The sequence below is a fragment of the Haliotis rufescens genome, unplaced genomic scaffold, assembly GCF_023055435.1.
Source record: "Haliotis rufescens isolate VD_foot unplaced genomic scaffold, xgHalRufe1.0.p SCAF_6, whole genome shotgun sequence".
Lineage (NCBI taxonomy): Eukaryota > Metazoa > Mollusca > Gastropoda > Lepetellida > Haliotidae > Haliotis > Haliotis rufescens.
The window spans coordinates 20,161,735-20,177,572 of NW_025964334.1; the positions used below are offsets into that span (position 1 = coordinate 20,161,735).

At 43.2% G+C, this 15,838-nt stretch overlaps 1 protein-coding gene across 1 annotated transcript in view; it reads left to right on the forward strand.

Moving 5' to 3' along the window:
- The first annotated feature begins 24 nt into the window (after positions 1-24).
- The window catches only part of LOC124113677 (peroxisomal membrane protein 4-like), a 39,260-nt gene continuing 23,446 nt past the window's right edge, over positions 25-15,838 (forward strand). Inside the window, exons 1-3 of the mRNA XM_046474147.2 lie at positions 25-172; positions 2,009-2,071; positions 3,613-3,811. Of these exons, the coding sequence (XP_046330103.2) occupies positions 78-172; positions 2,009-2,071; positions 3,613-3,811 (357 nt within the window). The 5' untranslated portion in view covers positions 25-77. The remainder of the gene's footprint in view (positions 173-2,008; positions 2,072-3,612; positions 3,812-15,838) is intronic.

A 15,838-nucleotide genomic window follows, 5' to 3' on the forward strand; every position in this document is an offset into this window, starting at 1 on the left:
TGTAACAAAGGTGTCACGCGTTGGGAAGGAGCTTGCCAGCATCGGTGTAAGGAGTTTTCATCGAATGATATTTCAAAATGGCTGCCTCCATGGAAAGCATTAATCGTCTGCTAGCATCAGGGCAGTACCGGCCTTTGTTGGCTTTACTAAAAGGATTCAGAAATGGAGTTGTGTGAGTAATTTATCTTATCACGTTCGAAGCACATTTAAGGGAAGGCTTATTCCCAAACGTCTTTGGATTATGGTTTTTTTTGCGAATATTTGCAATAATAACCGGGTGATGCTGATAATGATCTAGTCTATGTTAGTTGTAGTAACTGTATAATCGATTCAGTCCAAAGTTCAAACCGCCTGAAAGTACATATGCTAAATTACCCGCTGGTTACAATATATCTAAATGAAAATATTCCTCTCATAAAGAAGTGATATAAATCATTATCACATGTATTGTAACATGGGTATCAGATTTGGTTTGTTACATTATATTTAATAAAGTTAACATTGTTGTCATTGACGTGCTAGAAACTATCAAATGTTTTGTTATAAGGATAAAAAGTAAAACAGTGTTGTCACCTAAAATCTGACATATGATTTATCAAATATCATTCTGTTATGATTAACACCCTGGACCCATTTCCAGCATAGCTACATTTTTGAAGTGACGTCCCAAGCGACATCTCTCTTATCACAAAGGTAGCACAGAATAGAGCTTGAGATGAACAACCAATCAAAATTACTCTTCTGATGCGATTCAGCATCAATATACATTCAAAATCACAGCCTTTTCTGATGAGGGCCCTTGATATATATAAACAAATCACAAGACTGTTATATATGAAGTTTTAGCTTAAAATAAATGTTTTACAGAGTAGTTTGTTTGTTTATTTGTTGTTAACACTGTACTCGGCAATAATCCAGATATATGACAGTGATCTGTAAATAATCAAGTCTAGTCCAGACAGTCCAGTGATTGACATCATGAGCAGTGATCTGTGTAATTGGGATACAATGACATGCATCAACCAAGTCAGTGAGTCTGACCACTCTCTCATGTTAGTCGCCTCTTATGACAAGCATGGGTTGCTGATGACTAAGGGGCGGTGGGTGGCCACGTGGTTAAAACGTTTGACTTGATTAATGAGTCTATACAGAGTCCAATCAAAATCGCGTAACGAAATCAACATCCATTTCGTAAACTGCCGTGCAGATTTCGGTCAATTGCAGGATTTGCAAAGCATATGTCCAAATCTTTTCATGTTTTTAACCAAGGTGCTCACATCATTTGATGCACTTACAAAGTAAGACCCGTTTTATTACAATATGGATCTTAATTATCGATCAGATTATCTTCACTGGTGGCGCCATATTGTTTGAAGCAAATGCAAGTGATATCAGAGGTGGAATCGGATTTGTCAATAGCAGGGACATAGAAGGGACATAACTTGTAAGAGCCACTGGTGGTGCAACGATTGAACCCAGAAGTTACGGCCTCGTTCGGCAAGGGTGGAAACTGGACTTTAACAGTCAGTTAACTCTCTTGCCTCAGGAAGATGTAATAGAATGAAGATGTAACTGGATAAAGAAGGATAATTATATATATATGCTGGAGAATATTTGGTCCTGATGTCTAACCATCTGCTATAGCACTCTGTGCCAAGATATACAGCGATTTTGCTGGAGCCAAATGTCACTAACGAGGATATTTTCATAAATGTTGCAAATTTTGATAGGACATGCTACTAACCCCATTTCTAGTTTCCATTTGATTAGCGTGTCATTGTGTGTCGGCGTGGATCATTGATGGCATCGATTGTTGTTCGCAATACCAATCACTGGATTATCTGTTCCAGACATGATTATTTCCAGGCTTCCATTATATACTGAAATATTGCTAAGTGTGGCCTTAAACAATAGCAAAAAGTGAAAAACTAACACGTGTAATATCGAGCTGATGTCTCATATGCAAAATACAAGAACCCATGTATTTCACACTACTCAATCTTTTCAGATATGGCGCGAAGGTCCGATTTCCACATGCCCTGGTCATGACATTTCTTTTCAAGGGAGGAAGGTAAGTTTTGGATTATAATTGAAAAATTCTTTGCTCAGTCCATTACAATATTTGACCATGTGATTTGGCTGGAGCTGTGGCTGGTGGTTAATTGTTAATTAATCATTGAATCTGCTACCAATTCAGTAGACTTTAGCACATGTTTCAGGGATTGATCCAGATCTGCTGAGATGCTGATATCAGGCCCATGTCAGTACGATTTGTCAGTAAAGTTCCCAAATGTGAATTAAAAAGTTCTTGTTCAATGTAAATTTCATTGTAAGTTATGTGATGCTTGGCCAAGGTGACTTGGATACCACTGATAACAGAGGCTTAACTTTACCTTATTGTATTGAATGCAGTGTGAAAATACCTCTGAAAATAAAAAAGCAACAACTACAAGACAATTCCATTTTTGAACAAAACAACAATTTTTTCCCAGTTTACCTGCCAAGGGCACTTTAGATAATAGATAAATCACTGTAATTGGTAAGCATGATGCAGCTGAAAATGTTGATTCTCTGATTCTATGTCATGTCCTGATGTCAATCTCCTCAGTAAACGTCCTTTAACAAGTTGGTATTGACCCAGGCATGCTGGATAAGCTCTGTTATGAGCCCCTCTTCTGGCTGTATGTAAGCAGGGGGCACGGGTGGCCCAGTCGTCTAAGGCGCCACGATTCGCTGTGCAGAGTTGCGTCCCTTGGGCACGCCAGAAACCTATGATTGTGGGTTCGAATCCCGGTTCACCCCCTGTATGTTTCTAGGTTTGTCAGCACCATACCCATGCTTGTGGGTTTCACCGAAGTGGTAAACGTTTGAGACCTGCATCACTTTCAGGCTTTCCTCCCACATTAAGCTGACACGCCGTGATGTAACTGGAATACTGTTAAAAGCGGCGTAAAACCCAACTCACTCACTCACTCACTGTATGTAAGCAGGGTTAGCAGGTGAAGTGACATTTCAATGACCAAACTGTAAACTGTTTAGGCCTGAAATATTTCCTAACTCTAGCCTCTTTACCAATGTGTCAGATAAGATGAACACAATAGATAGAAACTGCTATAGAAAATAACTGTTTTAGTCCACTAGCACTTATAAAGAAAACACATAGCAAAACCCTAATGGCAAATTTCTACTAGTTCTTATGATACCTTAACTATTGGGCAGTTTGGCACAGACTATAGGACCAGTGTCAATTTCTAGCGCTGTGTAAGCAATTTTCTGTTCTGGTACTTATTTGACCTAAGTCAATAGAGAAGATTATGTCCCCAGCATCCCGCCACTAATGAGTATTGGTTGGACAAAAAAGTCAGACTTGGGTCATTAGATGTCCACCAAACCAATGGTGTGGATTGTAAGTCATGCTTTTAGTCACTGGTTTGTCTGGTCCAGCCCGGTGTATATAGAAGGAACATTGCTGACTGTGGCCTTAAACAACATTCACTCACTCATTGTCCATGAATGTACTGGCCCCCGAAGAATGACGATTGGATAGCTTTGGATCATTGATATCAAGCTGTTATTTTGTAATTAATGTCCAGCCCTTCCTCGTGTTGACAGACTGCATGATCAGTTCCGTTCCATACTGGAGGCAACATACACACATTCGAGGAACCTGGGCCTGTTCGTGCTGGGTTACAAGTCCCTGACCACTGGCATGAAGTGGGTGGAGACACAGAAGTCCCAGCACCACTCCTTCATCTCGGCCTTCATCATCGGATACCTGGTGTTCGGCAAATACAACAAAGTCAACGAACAAGTAAGATGGTGACACAGTTATATATTCAAATCCAAAACACGAACCATAGAAACGTATGTGACCCGCCTGGAGAAAAGGGACGTCATGGGTGCTAGGATACCATTGTGTTGTTACGTCATAAAAAGAAGGGGCGGTCGGGTAGCCAAGTGGTTAAAGCATTCGTTCGTCACGCTGAAGACCCTGGTTTGATTCCTGACATGGGTACAATGTGTAAAGCCCATTTCTGGTGTCCCCCTGCCGTGATATTGCTGGAATATTGCTAAAAGCGGCGTAAAACCATATTCACTCACTCACTCACTCATAAAAAGAAAGACGTTTGATGTCAACTTGATTCCGTAAAACTGTAAAACTAGTAACATACTTTTATCACATTAGTTCGTAATGTAATTAAAACATTATTTCAAAGCATTTCAGCATGCATGTCCAGGGCTCTAAATTAACCGTATTTTGCGTGCCATCGCACACCTAAAATGAAAATAGCACGGCTAAATCAGGATCTTCGTGCCTTGATGGCACGCTTGGAAAATAGGAATTAATAACCTACCTTTGCCATATAAGGCATATTTTAATGATAAATATAAATCTCGTCAGCAATAAATTAACTCTTTCAACACAGTAGGCCGGTTTTCCGGCCAAGAAGCATCGAGTCCCCAGACACTAGGCCGGTTAACCGGCCAAGCCGTAGTCACGTCAAAATAGTATATATTTTGATGGACCTACATGTAATATCATTCATTTATTAAATCTATCACATTTCACAATGTCTGAAATACGTATTCCATTTCAATTTATCATTTTTTATCGATAAATTAAAAAAATATTCACTAGATCTATTTCCCGCGATGTTATTGAAAATAAAATTCTCGGACACACATTTAGACAAAGGGTCCACATTGAACATGTCAAAGAGCAAAATAAAGACGTTTTAAACAAATCTTTAAATATATTATACAAAGTAATAAATAAAATCAACAAAAATATATCTAAAAGTAATCAAAACTACTTCTAAGTTATTATTTCCATCCTTTCGTGCGATCGCGTGTAATGTAAGTCAAATGACATCTCGGCTTTCGTTGCCTTGAATTCCCGGCTCAGACTCGATGTTTAATGTACAAATATATGCATGAAAAATCTTTGTCACAGCTCATAACCTAGCACGATACATTCACGAAGTTCCATATTTTTAATATATATCGTGATTTCCTGCTTAAAACGTTCAGAATAACACGATTTAACAAAAATCTTTCGCCAACTTCTGAAATTTATCAAACATGAGCTTGGTATCACAGTTGTAATTTGATTGGCTGCCTTATGTCACATGCTCAAAATTGACCAATCACGAAACTTGTAGCAGATTTCGGCAAGAAAGCGTCATTAGAAACCAATTTTAAGCCAATGAAATCTCTTGTTATAACTACGGAAAAAAAACAGGCGATGTTACAAGCGTGTTGATGGAGGAATAAGCTTTCCAGCGATGTGTCATATGCCATTCTTCGACGAACGTGTTATTCATACGAAGCCTCGAAAACGGGGGTATTTCTTCATGATACTGAGCGGTCAGCCGCTGTTATCGGGAAATGGGTGATGACAGAAACTATTTATAATTCTTTTTAAAATGATTTTCCAATTACGTAAACAATGAAAATAAAACAGAAATAGGTAGATCTAAGTGGATTTTACTTCAGATGGGGCTTGTCTGTCACAGTCATTAAATGGAAGTCAGTAAAGTAAGTTTGTAACTCACTTTAGCTTGAATAAATCACTTACTATTAAGATCACAGATGTCTCACTTACTTACAATTACATGAATTTATTAACATTTTGATTGAACTACTGACAGAGAGACACAAATAAACAACAAACACTTAAATGGTTGTTAAAAATTTTAATGCTGAAATGTAACAAACAATTGGCTGGGCACCACATGATTTCCCAAGGCACACCTAAATTTTATACCTTGTGCCTTGTGGCAGACTTGGCAAAAATTGCATTTCTAGCCCTGATGTCTACGTTCAATTTATCAGACATTATATCTAACAATTGCAATTATTACATAAGCATTAACATGCCTGAAAATGGGAATTTGCAGAAAATGAGTCCAAATGTTGGATGCCATGTTACTTTGGAATAGATATGAATTGAAGCTCATCAAATGTATTTTTGTGGTCCTAAGATACTGTAGTTTTAAAATATAGTAAGAAGTCAAAATGTGATTTTTCTCCCATAAGGTCCCTTATCTCATGGTTGATCACATATAGAAAAGTATCTACGCTAAGAAGGGATGTTTCCAATGTGTACCATTTAATGACAAAACTGACAATCAGTCAAGTGTTTCTACAGAGTGTCTTTGTTTTTATCACAATATGCTGCGCATGATTTCAAGACTTTACTCATGAATCCTGCACGAGACAAATGGTACATCTCGAGCCATGGAACTATGACGTCACATGTGATGCGTTCATGAACGTCTGTTCACACAACAAAACAGGATGTGTGTTTGTGCAGCAAACCAGCCTAATATCTATTGAATATGAGTACTTCTTCATATATTACCCTACATGTATGATTTCTTTTGGTGGTGAGTATATGATCCCCTTACCATGGATCCCATGACATGTTCATATAAGTCTTATGTCCTGGTAATGTCTATTTCTGAATGGAGACTCCCTGAAGAAACCATTTGTGGATAACAGCTTCTTTATTGTTTGCAACAACGTTTCATGGCTACTTCCTCAGGTGAATGAATGGCTGACTTTTATGGATAACTTCTTTTACTTTGGTACCGACGTTTCATGGCTACTTCTTGCCCTTCGTCAGGTGAATGAAATACTGACTTGACTGGACTCCTGCATGTGTGCAAGCAGACATTTGAATGTCACCCATATCTACTTGTATCATTTTGCATATAGACATAGCTACCAATACCAAACTTGTTTTGTGGCACAGAAAAGTTTTGCAATGTACCAAACGATCAATGAAGCGTTACATCCCTGGTGATCACCAACCACTTGCTGAGTTTTTGCAACCCCAAAGAGGAGAGGCTGTTGTCTTCTTGTACCATTTTGCAGTCACATTGTTGCAACAAGACACTTGTGTTGCATATGCGAAATTTCAGGTTTGAGTCTGTTTCTGTATTTATGATGATAAATTCCAGTATTATTTTGCTTAATATTTTCTCAGTTTATTGAACCATTTGGTTTTGGTTGGTTTGTTGTTTAACGCCGCACTCAGCAATATTCCAGCTATATGACGGCGGTCTGTAAAATACTTGAGTCTGAACCAGACAATCCAATGATTGATATCATGAGCATCAATCCACGCAATTAGGATTGATGACATACATCAACCAAGTCAGCGAGCCTGACCACCCAATCCTGTTAGTCGCTTCTTATGACAAGCACAGTCGCCTTTTACGGCAAGCATGGATTGCTGAAGACCTATTCTTCCCCCGATCTTCACAGGCCTCTGTATGTTGAAGACGTGTGTGTTTGACTCTGGACATTTTAGCCTTGACCTATGTGACTGATATAAAGGGACATGTAGAATGGATCATGTACCTCTCTCTGTCATAAGGCGAACCTGAGTTTGATATACTGCATGTGTACTATGTTTGAAGTCCATTTCTGGTGTCCCCCTGCTGGGGTATTCCTTGAATATTGCTAAAAGCATCATAAAACAATATTCACTCACTCACACAGCAACCAATGCACGCACCCACGTAAGCACCAACAAAAAATATGTGTGTATATATTCAGTTACATCTAATTGTTTGATATATCTTCCGGGTATGGCCTATGAGGTTTATATACAGTCACCATCTGTTGTGAAGCAGGGAATGTTACTGTTACATTGTAGTAATAACTTTATTGCATAGTAATTATTGTATATCATATTGTATGTATTATAATTGAGGGAGTGTTCACTGACTGGATATGCCTGACACAGGAATCTGTCTACACATTTTGTCCTTGAAAGCCCCACTCAGGTAATATTCCAGCTATATGAGATCAGCATGTAAATAATTGAGACAGGACTAGACAATCCAGTGATTGTTATTATGAGCAATTATACTGTCTGACCACCACCAGATACAATAAGTCGCCTCTTACGACTTACATGACACGGACTCCCGTTGGGGGTCTACAAATTCAAAATTCTTGTGAATCATTTAATTTTAGGCCATGAATATACTTTCACAAGTACTTAAAGATTCACCATATCATCCCGGGGGACTCAGAAACTGAAGGAAGATGATGATGGTGAAGTGATTTTACACCTTGTTCAAACATGAGTAGTATAGTACAGTACCCTGGTAACCAAGCCAGTAGGAGTTATTTCCCCTTACCGGAAGTTGTAGGAGTTTTCTCCCCCTTTTGGAAGAGGGTGCCACTTCCGGTTCGGGGAGGCGTGAGCCTCCTAGATGGCGGCATGTCCGGTTCCGGGAGCCATGCACCTCCAAGAGGGCGAGGAGGAGGAGAAGCGCATGTAAAATCCTCAACTTCAATAAAAGAAGCTCACGTAAAATCCTCCACTGAAGCCAGTAAAGCTATCATGGACATCAGGGTTGGCAAGCAGAGTTGGGAGGAGGAGGAGGAGGGTTCTTTGTTTTTGTTTTTTTGTTGGCAAAGCAACAAAGTGTTCTTTCGGGAGAGTTGGGTGGCCCTGAAAATGGCCGTTTGGAGAAGAAAAAAATGACCAACACTGGCAGGGGAAGCTTCCTCATTCGCATTGCTCTGATTTGCATTCTCCTCACACATATAGTGCCAGAAAGTAGTTCTTATTCATGTGTCTCACCAACCCCGTCAGTTTGAGGTAGGCGCAGTGAGGGGACCACGTCTTTCAAAGTGTAGATTGGACGGCGGTGGCTTACTGGGCGGCGGCGGCGGCCTATCATCACAAGAATCTGTACTCTCAGATCTGGGCCCACAAGCATCCGTACAATCACTCCTGGGACCACAAGAATCCACACCCTCAGTCACCAGAAGAATCCAGGTCCCCTCACAAGCATCTGTACAGCTCATCGTCTCTGCCATTCTCGATGTGATGATTTTTTTTTTTCACAAGTGAAACTAAGCCCACTCGAGTTTTCGCTCTGTTTTTATAGGAGAGGGAGCGGATCGAAATGTTTCCCTGTTTTGATGAGTCCAACACGCTGTGCGCTGATTGGTCCAACATGCAGCGTGCCGATTTCCAAACCGGACCGACCCATGTGTTGTTTTTTTCCACAGGAAAATGCATTTTCCATGGGAGAGAAAGCACAACCCGCTGTTCGACCAGTCAGAGACCCGCACATGGCGTGTGTGGCCTCTGACTGGACGAAAACCCAAGCTTCTGATTGGTGCATTTTCGATCCTGTTTTTTCTTAGGTGTGCATTTCGATCCTGTTTTTTCCTCGGGTGTGCATGTCGATCCACATCCTAAAGACAACCCAACACATTTTTTTTTCAACTTTTTTAATTTCCCCGCTCACATGAACCAACACACAAAGCAAAAGCCACAGGATGAGGGGCTCCCTGTGATTTTGGTGAACAGGAAACTTTGGCACTGGGGGTGAACAAGACACTCTGCTCTTCTATTCCATGCTTCTTCGGACAACAGATGTCTGTATTTTCGTTCACGTCTCCATTGCTGCTGATGTTGTTGCTGCTGATGGTTTGCTTGTTTTTTCTTTAAATGACGTCATCCTCATCAGGCGGTAGGGCGGGTGTGTCCACCTCAATGGAATCCTCCTCCTCAAGCAGGGTGGACGTGTCCACCTCCATGGGAGGATGTGCTGCTGCCCCCTTGCGTGTTTCATCCTCATCAGGCGGTAGGGAGGGTGTGTCCACCTCCATGGAATCCTCCTCCTCAAGCAGGGTGGACGTGTCCACCTCCATGGGAGGGTGTGCTGCTGCCCCCTTGCATGTTTCATCCTCATCAGGCGGTAGGGAGGGTGTGTCCACCTCCATGGAATCCTCCTCCTCAAGCAGGGTGGACGTGTCCACCTCCATGGGAGGGTGTGCTGCTGCCCCCTTGCATGTTTCATCCTCATCAGGCGGTAGGGAGGGTGTGTCCACCTCCATGGAATCCTCCTCCTCAAGCAGGGTGGACGTGTCCACCTCCATGGGAGGGTGTGCTGCTGCCCCCTTGCATGTTTCATCCTCATCAGGCGGTAGGGAGGGTGTGTCCACCTCCATGGAATCCTCCTCCTCAAGCAGGGTGGACGTGTCCACCTCCATGGGAGGGTGTGCTGCTGCCCCCTTGCATGTTTCATCCTCATCAGGCGGTAGGGAGGGTGTGTCCACCTCCATGGAATCCTCCTCCTCAAGCAGGGTGGACGTGTCCACCTCCATGGGAGGGTGTGCTGCTGCCCCCTTGCGTGTTTCATCCTCCTCAGGTGTACCTTCTTGGATTTTTAGACAGGGTCATCAACCATGCACGCACATCGTGTAGCGTGGTGGGACCTTGAAACACTTTCACTCGGCTGGGACCTTGACCTTCTTGTCTCCATGGACAGTCTTGGCACAACTCACTTGTAACTTGACCCATGCACCACCCACTTCCTAAATCCACCACCCACTTCCTAAATGCACCACGCATAAATTCGGCACACCCGTGTCTTGCATATATTTAAAATCATAGAAGATGAATTTGATGTTGTCCCGTTGGGCTTGTTTGTTCTTCTTCATCATCATCATCATCATCATCATCATCATCATCATCATCATCACAGGCTTCACAGATGGGTGTGACGTAGCATCGATGCTCTGGGGTCACTGGTTCTTGGCACACTTTACATGGAGGGCAGTCTTCTGAGCACTCATGTTGGGCCATGGGTGTAGCTAAGACACACTGAAAACAGGTCAGACACCTGTGAATAGCTTGACAGGCACTGGGTCCTGACCCTCTGAGGGTGACTGGACATGGCGAGTGTAACAGCGCTGATTTCGGAACCATCCTTTGCATGACAATCAAAATATACCATGATCTTCCTTGGGTCCACAAGGTGTGGGATGATGGCGTGCATGACAGCGGTATTGTTTGGGGCAAGGGTTTCTTTTGGGACGATCATAACCACGGTCGCAGTGCTCAAAGTAATGGTAAGACCCCCAAAAGGCCTGCATGGCAGTGATCACATTAAAATGGTCATGATGATGGTATAAATGCACAATGGTGGCGCCGGGTGGAGCCTCATCACTCTTGTACAACGGTCTGTTGAAAATATCTTGACTGTAGACTTTCAGTTGATAGTTCCTTTTGGCCAAGTCCCACACGTTCTAGGGTATCCAGGCCCTGACAGCAGCCTACAGGGATGCCAAGGCGCCGAAACAATGTCTGTGCCAGTTTTCCTAGAACATCAGCTCGCCCCAAAAGAACCCAAAACCCTCCCACGTTTGCATGTATGTCTATCTATATATAAATATATAAACGTATGTTTGTATTCACAAGTGACACCATGTTTGCATAGAGACACAAAGTACACCACGTAGGCATTCATACATCACATCCATGGATCGCCATGTAGGTCCACCTTCAGAATTCAGACGTCCGTTCCACAACATGATCGTGGTGGTGGTGGAGGAGGCAGTGGTGGCCGTGGAGGAGGCGGTTGTCGCTGTGGTGGTGGTGGTGGTGGACATGTCTACCCAAAACACAGGATCGAAAATGCACCAATCAGAAGCTTGGGTTTTCGTCCAATCAGGGGCCCTGTGTGGGTTTCTGATTGGTCGAACAGCGGGTTGTGCTTTTTCTCCCATGGAAAATGCATTTTCCTATGGAAAACAAACACAAGGGTCGGTCCGGTTTGGAAATCGGCACGCCGCGTGTTGGACCAATCAGCGCACAGCGTATTGGACTCATCAAAACAGGGAAACATTTCGATCACTCCCTCTCCTATAAAAAGAGGGCAAAAACTCCAGTGTGTTCCTCGGCTTGGACATCGCTCAGCTCGCACGTGTCCTTCCTTGCTCCCCAAGCTCATTACCACAATGAGAGACATCGCTATGTCACTACCCAGGGAGCTTGTCTCCATCCTGGAGCCACTACTGGCTTTCCGGGTCGGGGACTACTCCCTCAACACCTCGTACCAGACCAACACCACCACGCTCTCCATCTCCTTCGACCGAGGTCAAAGGAAGAGGCCCCCGGTCAAGGCTCCGGCCAAAACCAAGCCTCGAGCGGACCCCAGCCCGGCCTCTAAACCTCCTGCACCCGGCCCGGTGCAGAAAAATAGGCCTCCTAGGAAGAAGAAGGTCCCCTCCTCCATTCCTCGACATGGAAATAGAGACTTCCCTCCCTACCACTCCACCTCCCCCGGTAGCAGCTCAGGAACTCGCTCCCCTCGAATCCAGAGGGGAGGAGCCCTTCCGCTCACCCGAGGGTACAGGCCACTCCACTCCACGCTTGACCCCTTCCCCCCAACCCACGCCCAACCTTTTCCATATTATTGAGTACTTTTTTACCACCCACACCCACCCAGCCAAACCCCCTCCCCCCGCAGCTTTATTAGATTAGGTCTGTAAAAGTTACATTTTTTTGGGTCACACTTCTTTATTTATTGCATTACGCATTTTTTTCTCCCAATACTATAAAGTGCTTCCCCGTGTGCGAAATACGCTTCCCCTCGAATCCAGAGGGGAGGAGCCCTTCCGCTCACCCGAGGGTACAGGCCACGGGCGGAAAAAAAGGAAGAGGAGAGACATCCCCTCACCTCAACCCTCCCCACGGCCTACCACCACCGCGTCCACGCAATGCCAGACGCCCACTCCACCCTCACCTTCTCTAGCGGAGAGTTTTGCCCAAACAGAAAATCCAGAACTGCCCGGCATGAACACCAGCCAAACCCAGACCACACCGTCCGAGGGACCCACAGGGGTTCTAGGGTTTGTAGAGAGGGCAATTCTGAAGGCGGATTCAATAGTAAAGTACTATGAAGACCACGAAGAACTCAAAGTCATCATCCACAGCGATACAGAGAAGGTTTACCTGGAGAGGAGACACCCTCTCATCATACACCAGGAAATCGACGATGAAGAGTTCGAACACGACATCTTCTCCATGTCAGACCTCTCGGAGTTCCTCATGGATGCAGACTTCACTGTCACCAAGCACCTCGTGTCCAACACAGCAGCCCTGCTCGTCCATGGCCTCTACAAGCCAGATCCACCCTCGGCCAGGGAGCAGAGACTCACTGCGAGACTCCTTGCGGGCCACCGCAAGTAAACCCTACAGCCACCCTCGCCAGCCTCCGGTCGCCACACAAGCTCGCCCGCCTACGCCGTGCCCTCCCACGCTTGACCCCTTCCCCCCAACCCATGCCCAACCTTTTCCATATTATTGAGTACTTTTTTACCACCCACACCCACCCAGCCAAACCCCCTCCCCCCGCAGCTTTATTAGATTAGGTCTGTAAAAGTTACATTTTTTTGGGTCACACTTCTTTATTTATACATTACGCATTTTTTTCTCCCAATACTATAAAGTGCTTCCCCGTGTGCGAAATACGCTTTGAGTCGGAAAGCGCACGTTAAATCTCCTAGGTACCTAACCTAACCTCCAGTGTGTTTAGTTTCACTGGCTAAAAATAAATCATCGCATCGAGAATGGCAGAGACGAAGAGCTGGCACTATCTGTGCGACGAGAATGCGAATCAGAGCAACGCAAATGAGGAAGCTTAACCTGCCTGCCTAGGATGAAGTTTCCGTTTCTGTTTCCGTTCCAGTTCCCGTTTTTTCTTCTCCAAACAGCCCTTTTCAGGGCCACCCAACTCTCCCAAAAGAACACTTCATCATTGCTTTGCCAACAACAACAAAAAAGCAAAGAACCCTCCTCCCTCCTCCTCCTCCTCCTCCCAACTCTGCTTGCCAACCCTGATGCCCATGATGGCCTTACTTGCTTCAGTGGAGGATTTTACGTGCACTTCTTTTATTGAAGTTGAGGATTTTTCGTGCACTTCTCCTCCTCCTCAACCTCTTGGAGGCGCATGGCTCCCAGAACCAGATTCGCCGCCATCTTGGATGTGCACACCTCCCAGAACCAGACGTGCCCCCATCTTGGATGCGCACACCTCCCGGAACCAGAAGTGACGCCCTCTTCCAGTAGTGCGAGATAACTCCTGCCACTTCCGGTAAGGGGAGATAACTCCTGCTGGCTTTGTTACCAGGGTACTGTACTATACTATTAACATGGATCAAAAGTAGTTTTCTCGTTGGCACACTTAAATTCCATAGGGCACATCTGAACATCTTTGTGTTTGCCTTATGGCACACTTGAAGAGAAAACATTTCTATCCCTGTATATGTGAATGTTAGCCTAATGACATATTGACGTGTTACTTCTGTCAAACCACTTGTAATTAACCCTGTGAAATATCACCAAAATAGGAAATAATATAAGGTAAAGACTTCCTCCCGTATCCCCCCTCCAAAAGTTATATATGTATGCACTGCCGCTTATTCCTTTTAGTAATATTTATTTTTGAGGATGGGTATGGGTGGAAGTCTTACCGATATAAGTTCATGATAATCATAATATTTGCTTTGACCATTACATTAAGCTTCTCAAAGCAATTCACCAGATGGTAGGGGGGACAGGCAGTGGAGGCTACAATAAACAATTATTAGATTTTCTTCTAAATTTTACATTTTTCTTTTAACAAACTGTTCAAAGTATCTGTGTAATTAGATGTTGACGAATCTGATTCAGAAAAAGAAATGAACTTGAAAACATTTGGAATTTTGTAAGCAACACTCTGATTGGTCGGATGAAAGGTTGTTCTGACATGACCTGCAATGGGATGTCCTGAGGTCTGTAGCGGCAGCGAGCACTAAGAACTGATTATAAGAAGATTGGGATTCCTCCACAATTGTAAACAAAGTGTATCAAGTTGGACTTCAATTAGTTCTGTAAATATTGAAATATACAGAACGCTGAGTGAAAATAATAAAAATATGCGAGTGGTCTTTGCTTGTATTAATTAAAGTACGCATTTATGTCTCAATAATGACTCAGTCTTCCCTTGTATCCCTTCAGGTAAACAAACCAGTGATAACAGTCTTGGTCAATAAAAATGTGAAATTTGTGATACAACATTACTAGACATGATGAATTACCATTTAAATTGTGATTCGGGTGAACCTCATGGAAGTTATTTCCTCGCTAAAACGCCATTAGGTTGGGGGGACTACGAGCGAATATTGAGTCACATTTTTGCCTGGGCATCAGCAGTCACATAAATTTAGAGATGAATTAATTTCAAGATTTACAGTATTCGAAAGTATGGGTGGCTCAGTGGTCTAAGGCATCTACGTCCGTTGTGCGGAGTTGTGTGCCTGATAACTATGTTCGTGGGTTCTAATCGTTGATCATGTTTGCCAATTTCTCAGTACCATGTCTATGCTCGTGGGTTTCACCAGTCAAAACTTGACCTTCATCATTTCAGGCTTCTACTTCTGCATCAGCTGTCATGCTGTGCAATTACTGAACTAATCTCTGTATATAGCTTTAAGGCCTGACAGGCATTTTAGGGGGGGGGGGGACACAATTTTGGTCCCAAAATTCAGGTCGGTAAGTTGGAATTTATTTATTTTTGAATTCCAATCTCAGATATTTTCGTCATAGTTTGCTGTGTTTTATGATTTTCAGCAAATTTTAATTATGGTATTTTGAATAATTCATTTACGTTGATAACAACAGTAAACGAGGTTTCTATCAAACATTTTACTTTGGGAATTATATTGGGAGTCTGCAGATTCGTAAACCAATGATATATAAGGTCTGGCTTTCCCTGCTTAATTGAAAATGTTGTCTACGTTTCGCTTGCCGACGATTTCTTAGATTCAGTCGAGGTCTCAAATTTGTTTGGAATTAATGGAGATAGTAGATTACTGCCTGATATATAGTATAGTCGCCTCTTACAGCAAGCATGGGTTGCTGAAGACTTATTCTTCTACCTGGACCGTCATTGGTCAGTTTGATGTGACATCATGGTTGCTGATGACGTCACAGTGGTCTGCAAAGCATTGTGATACAATTTCATCGAAGTGATAT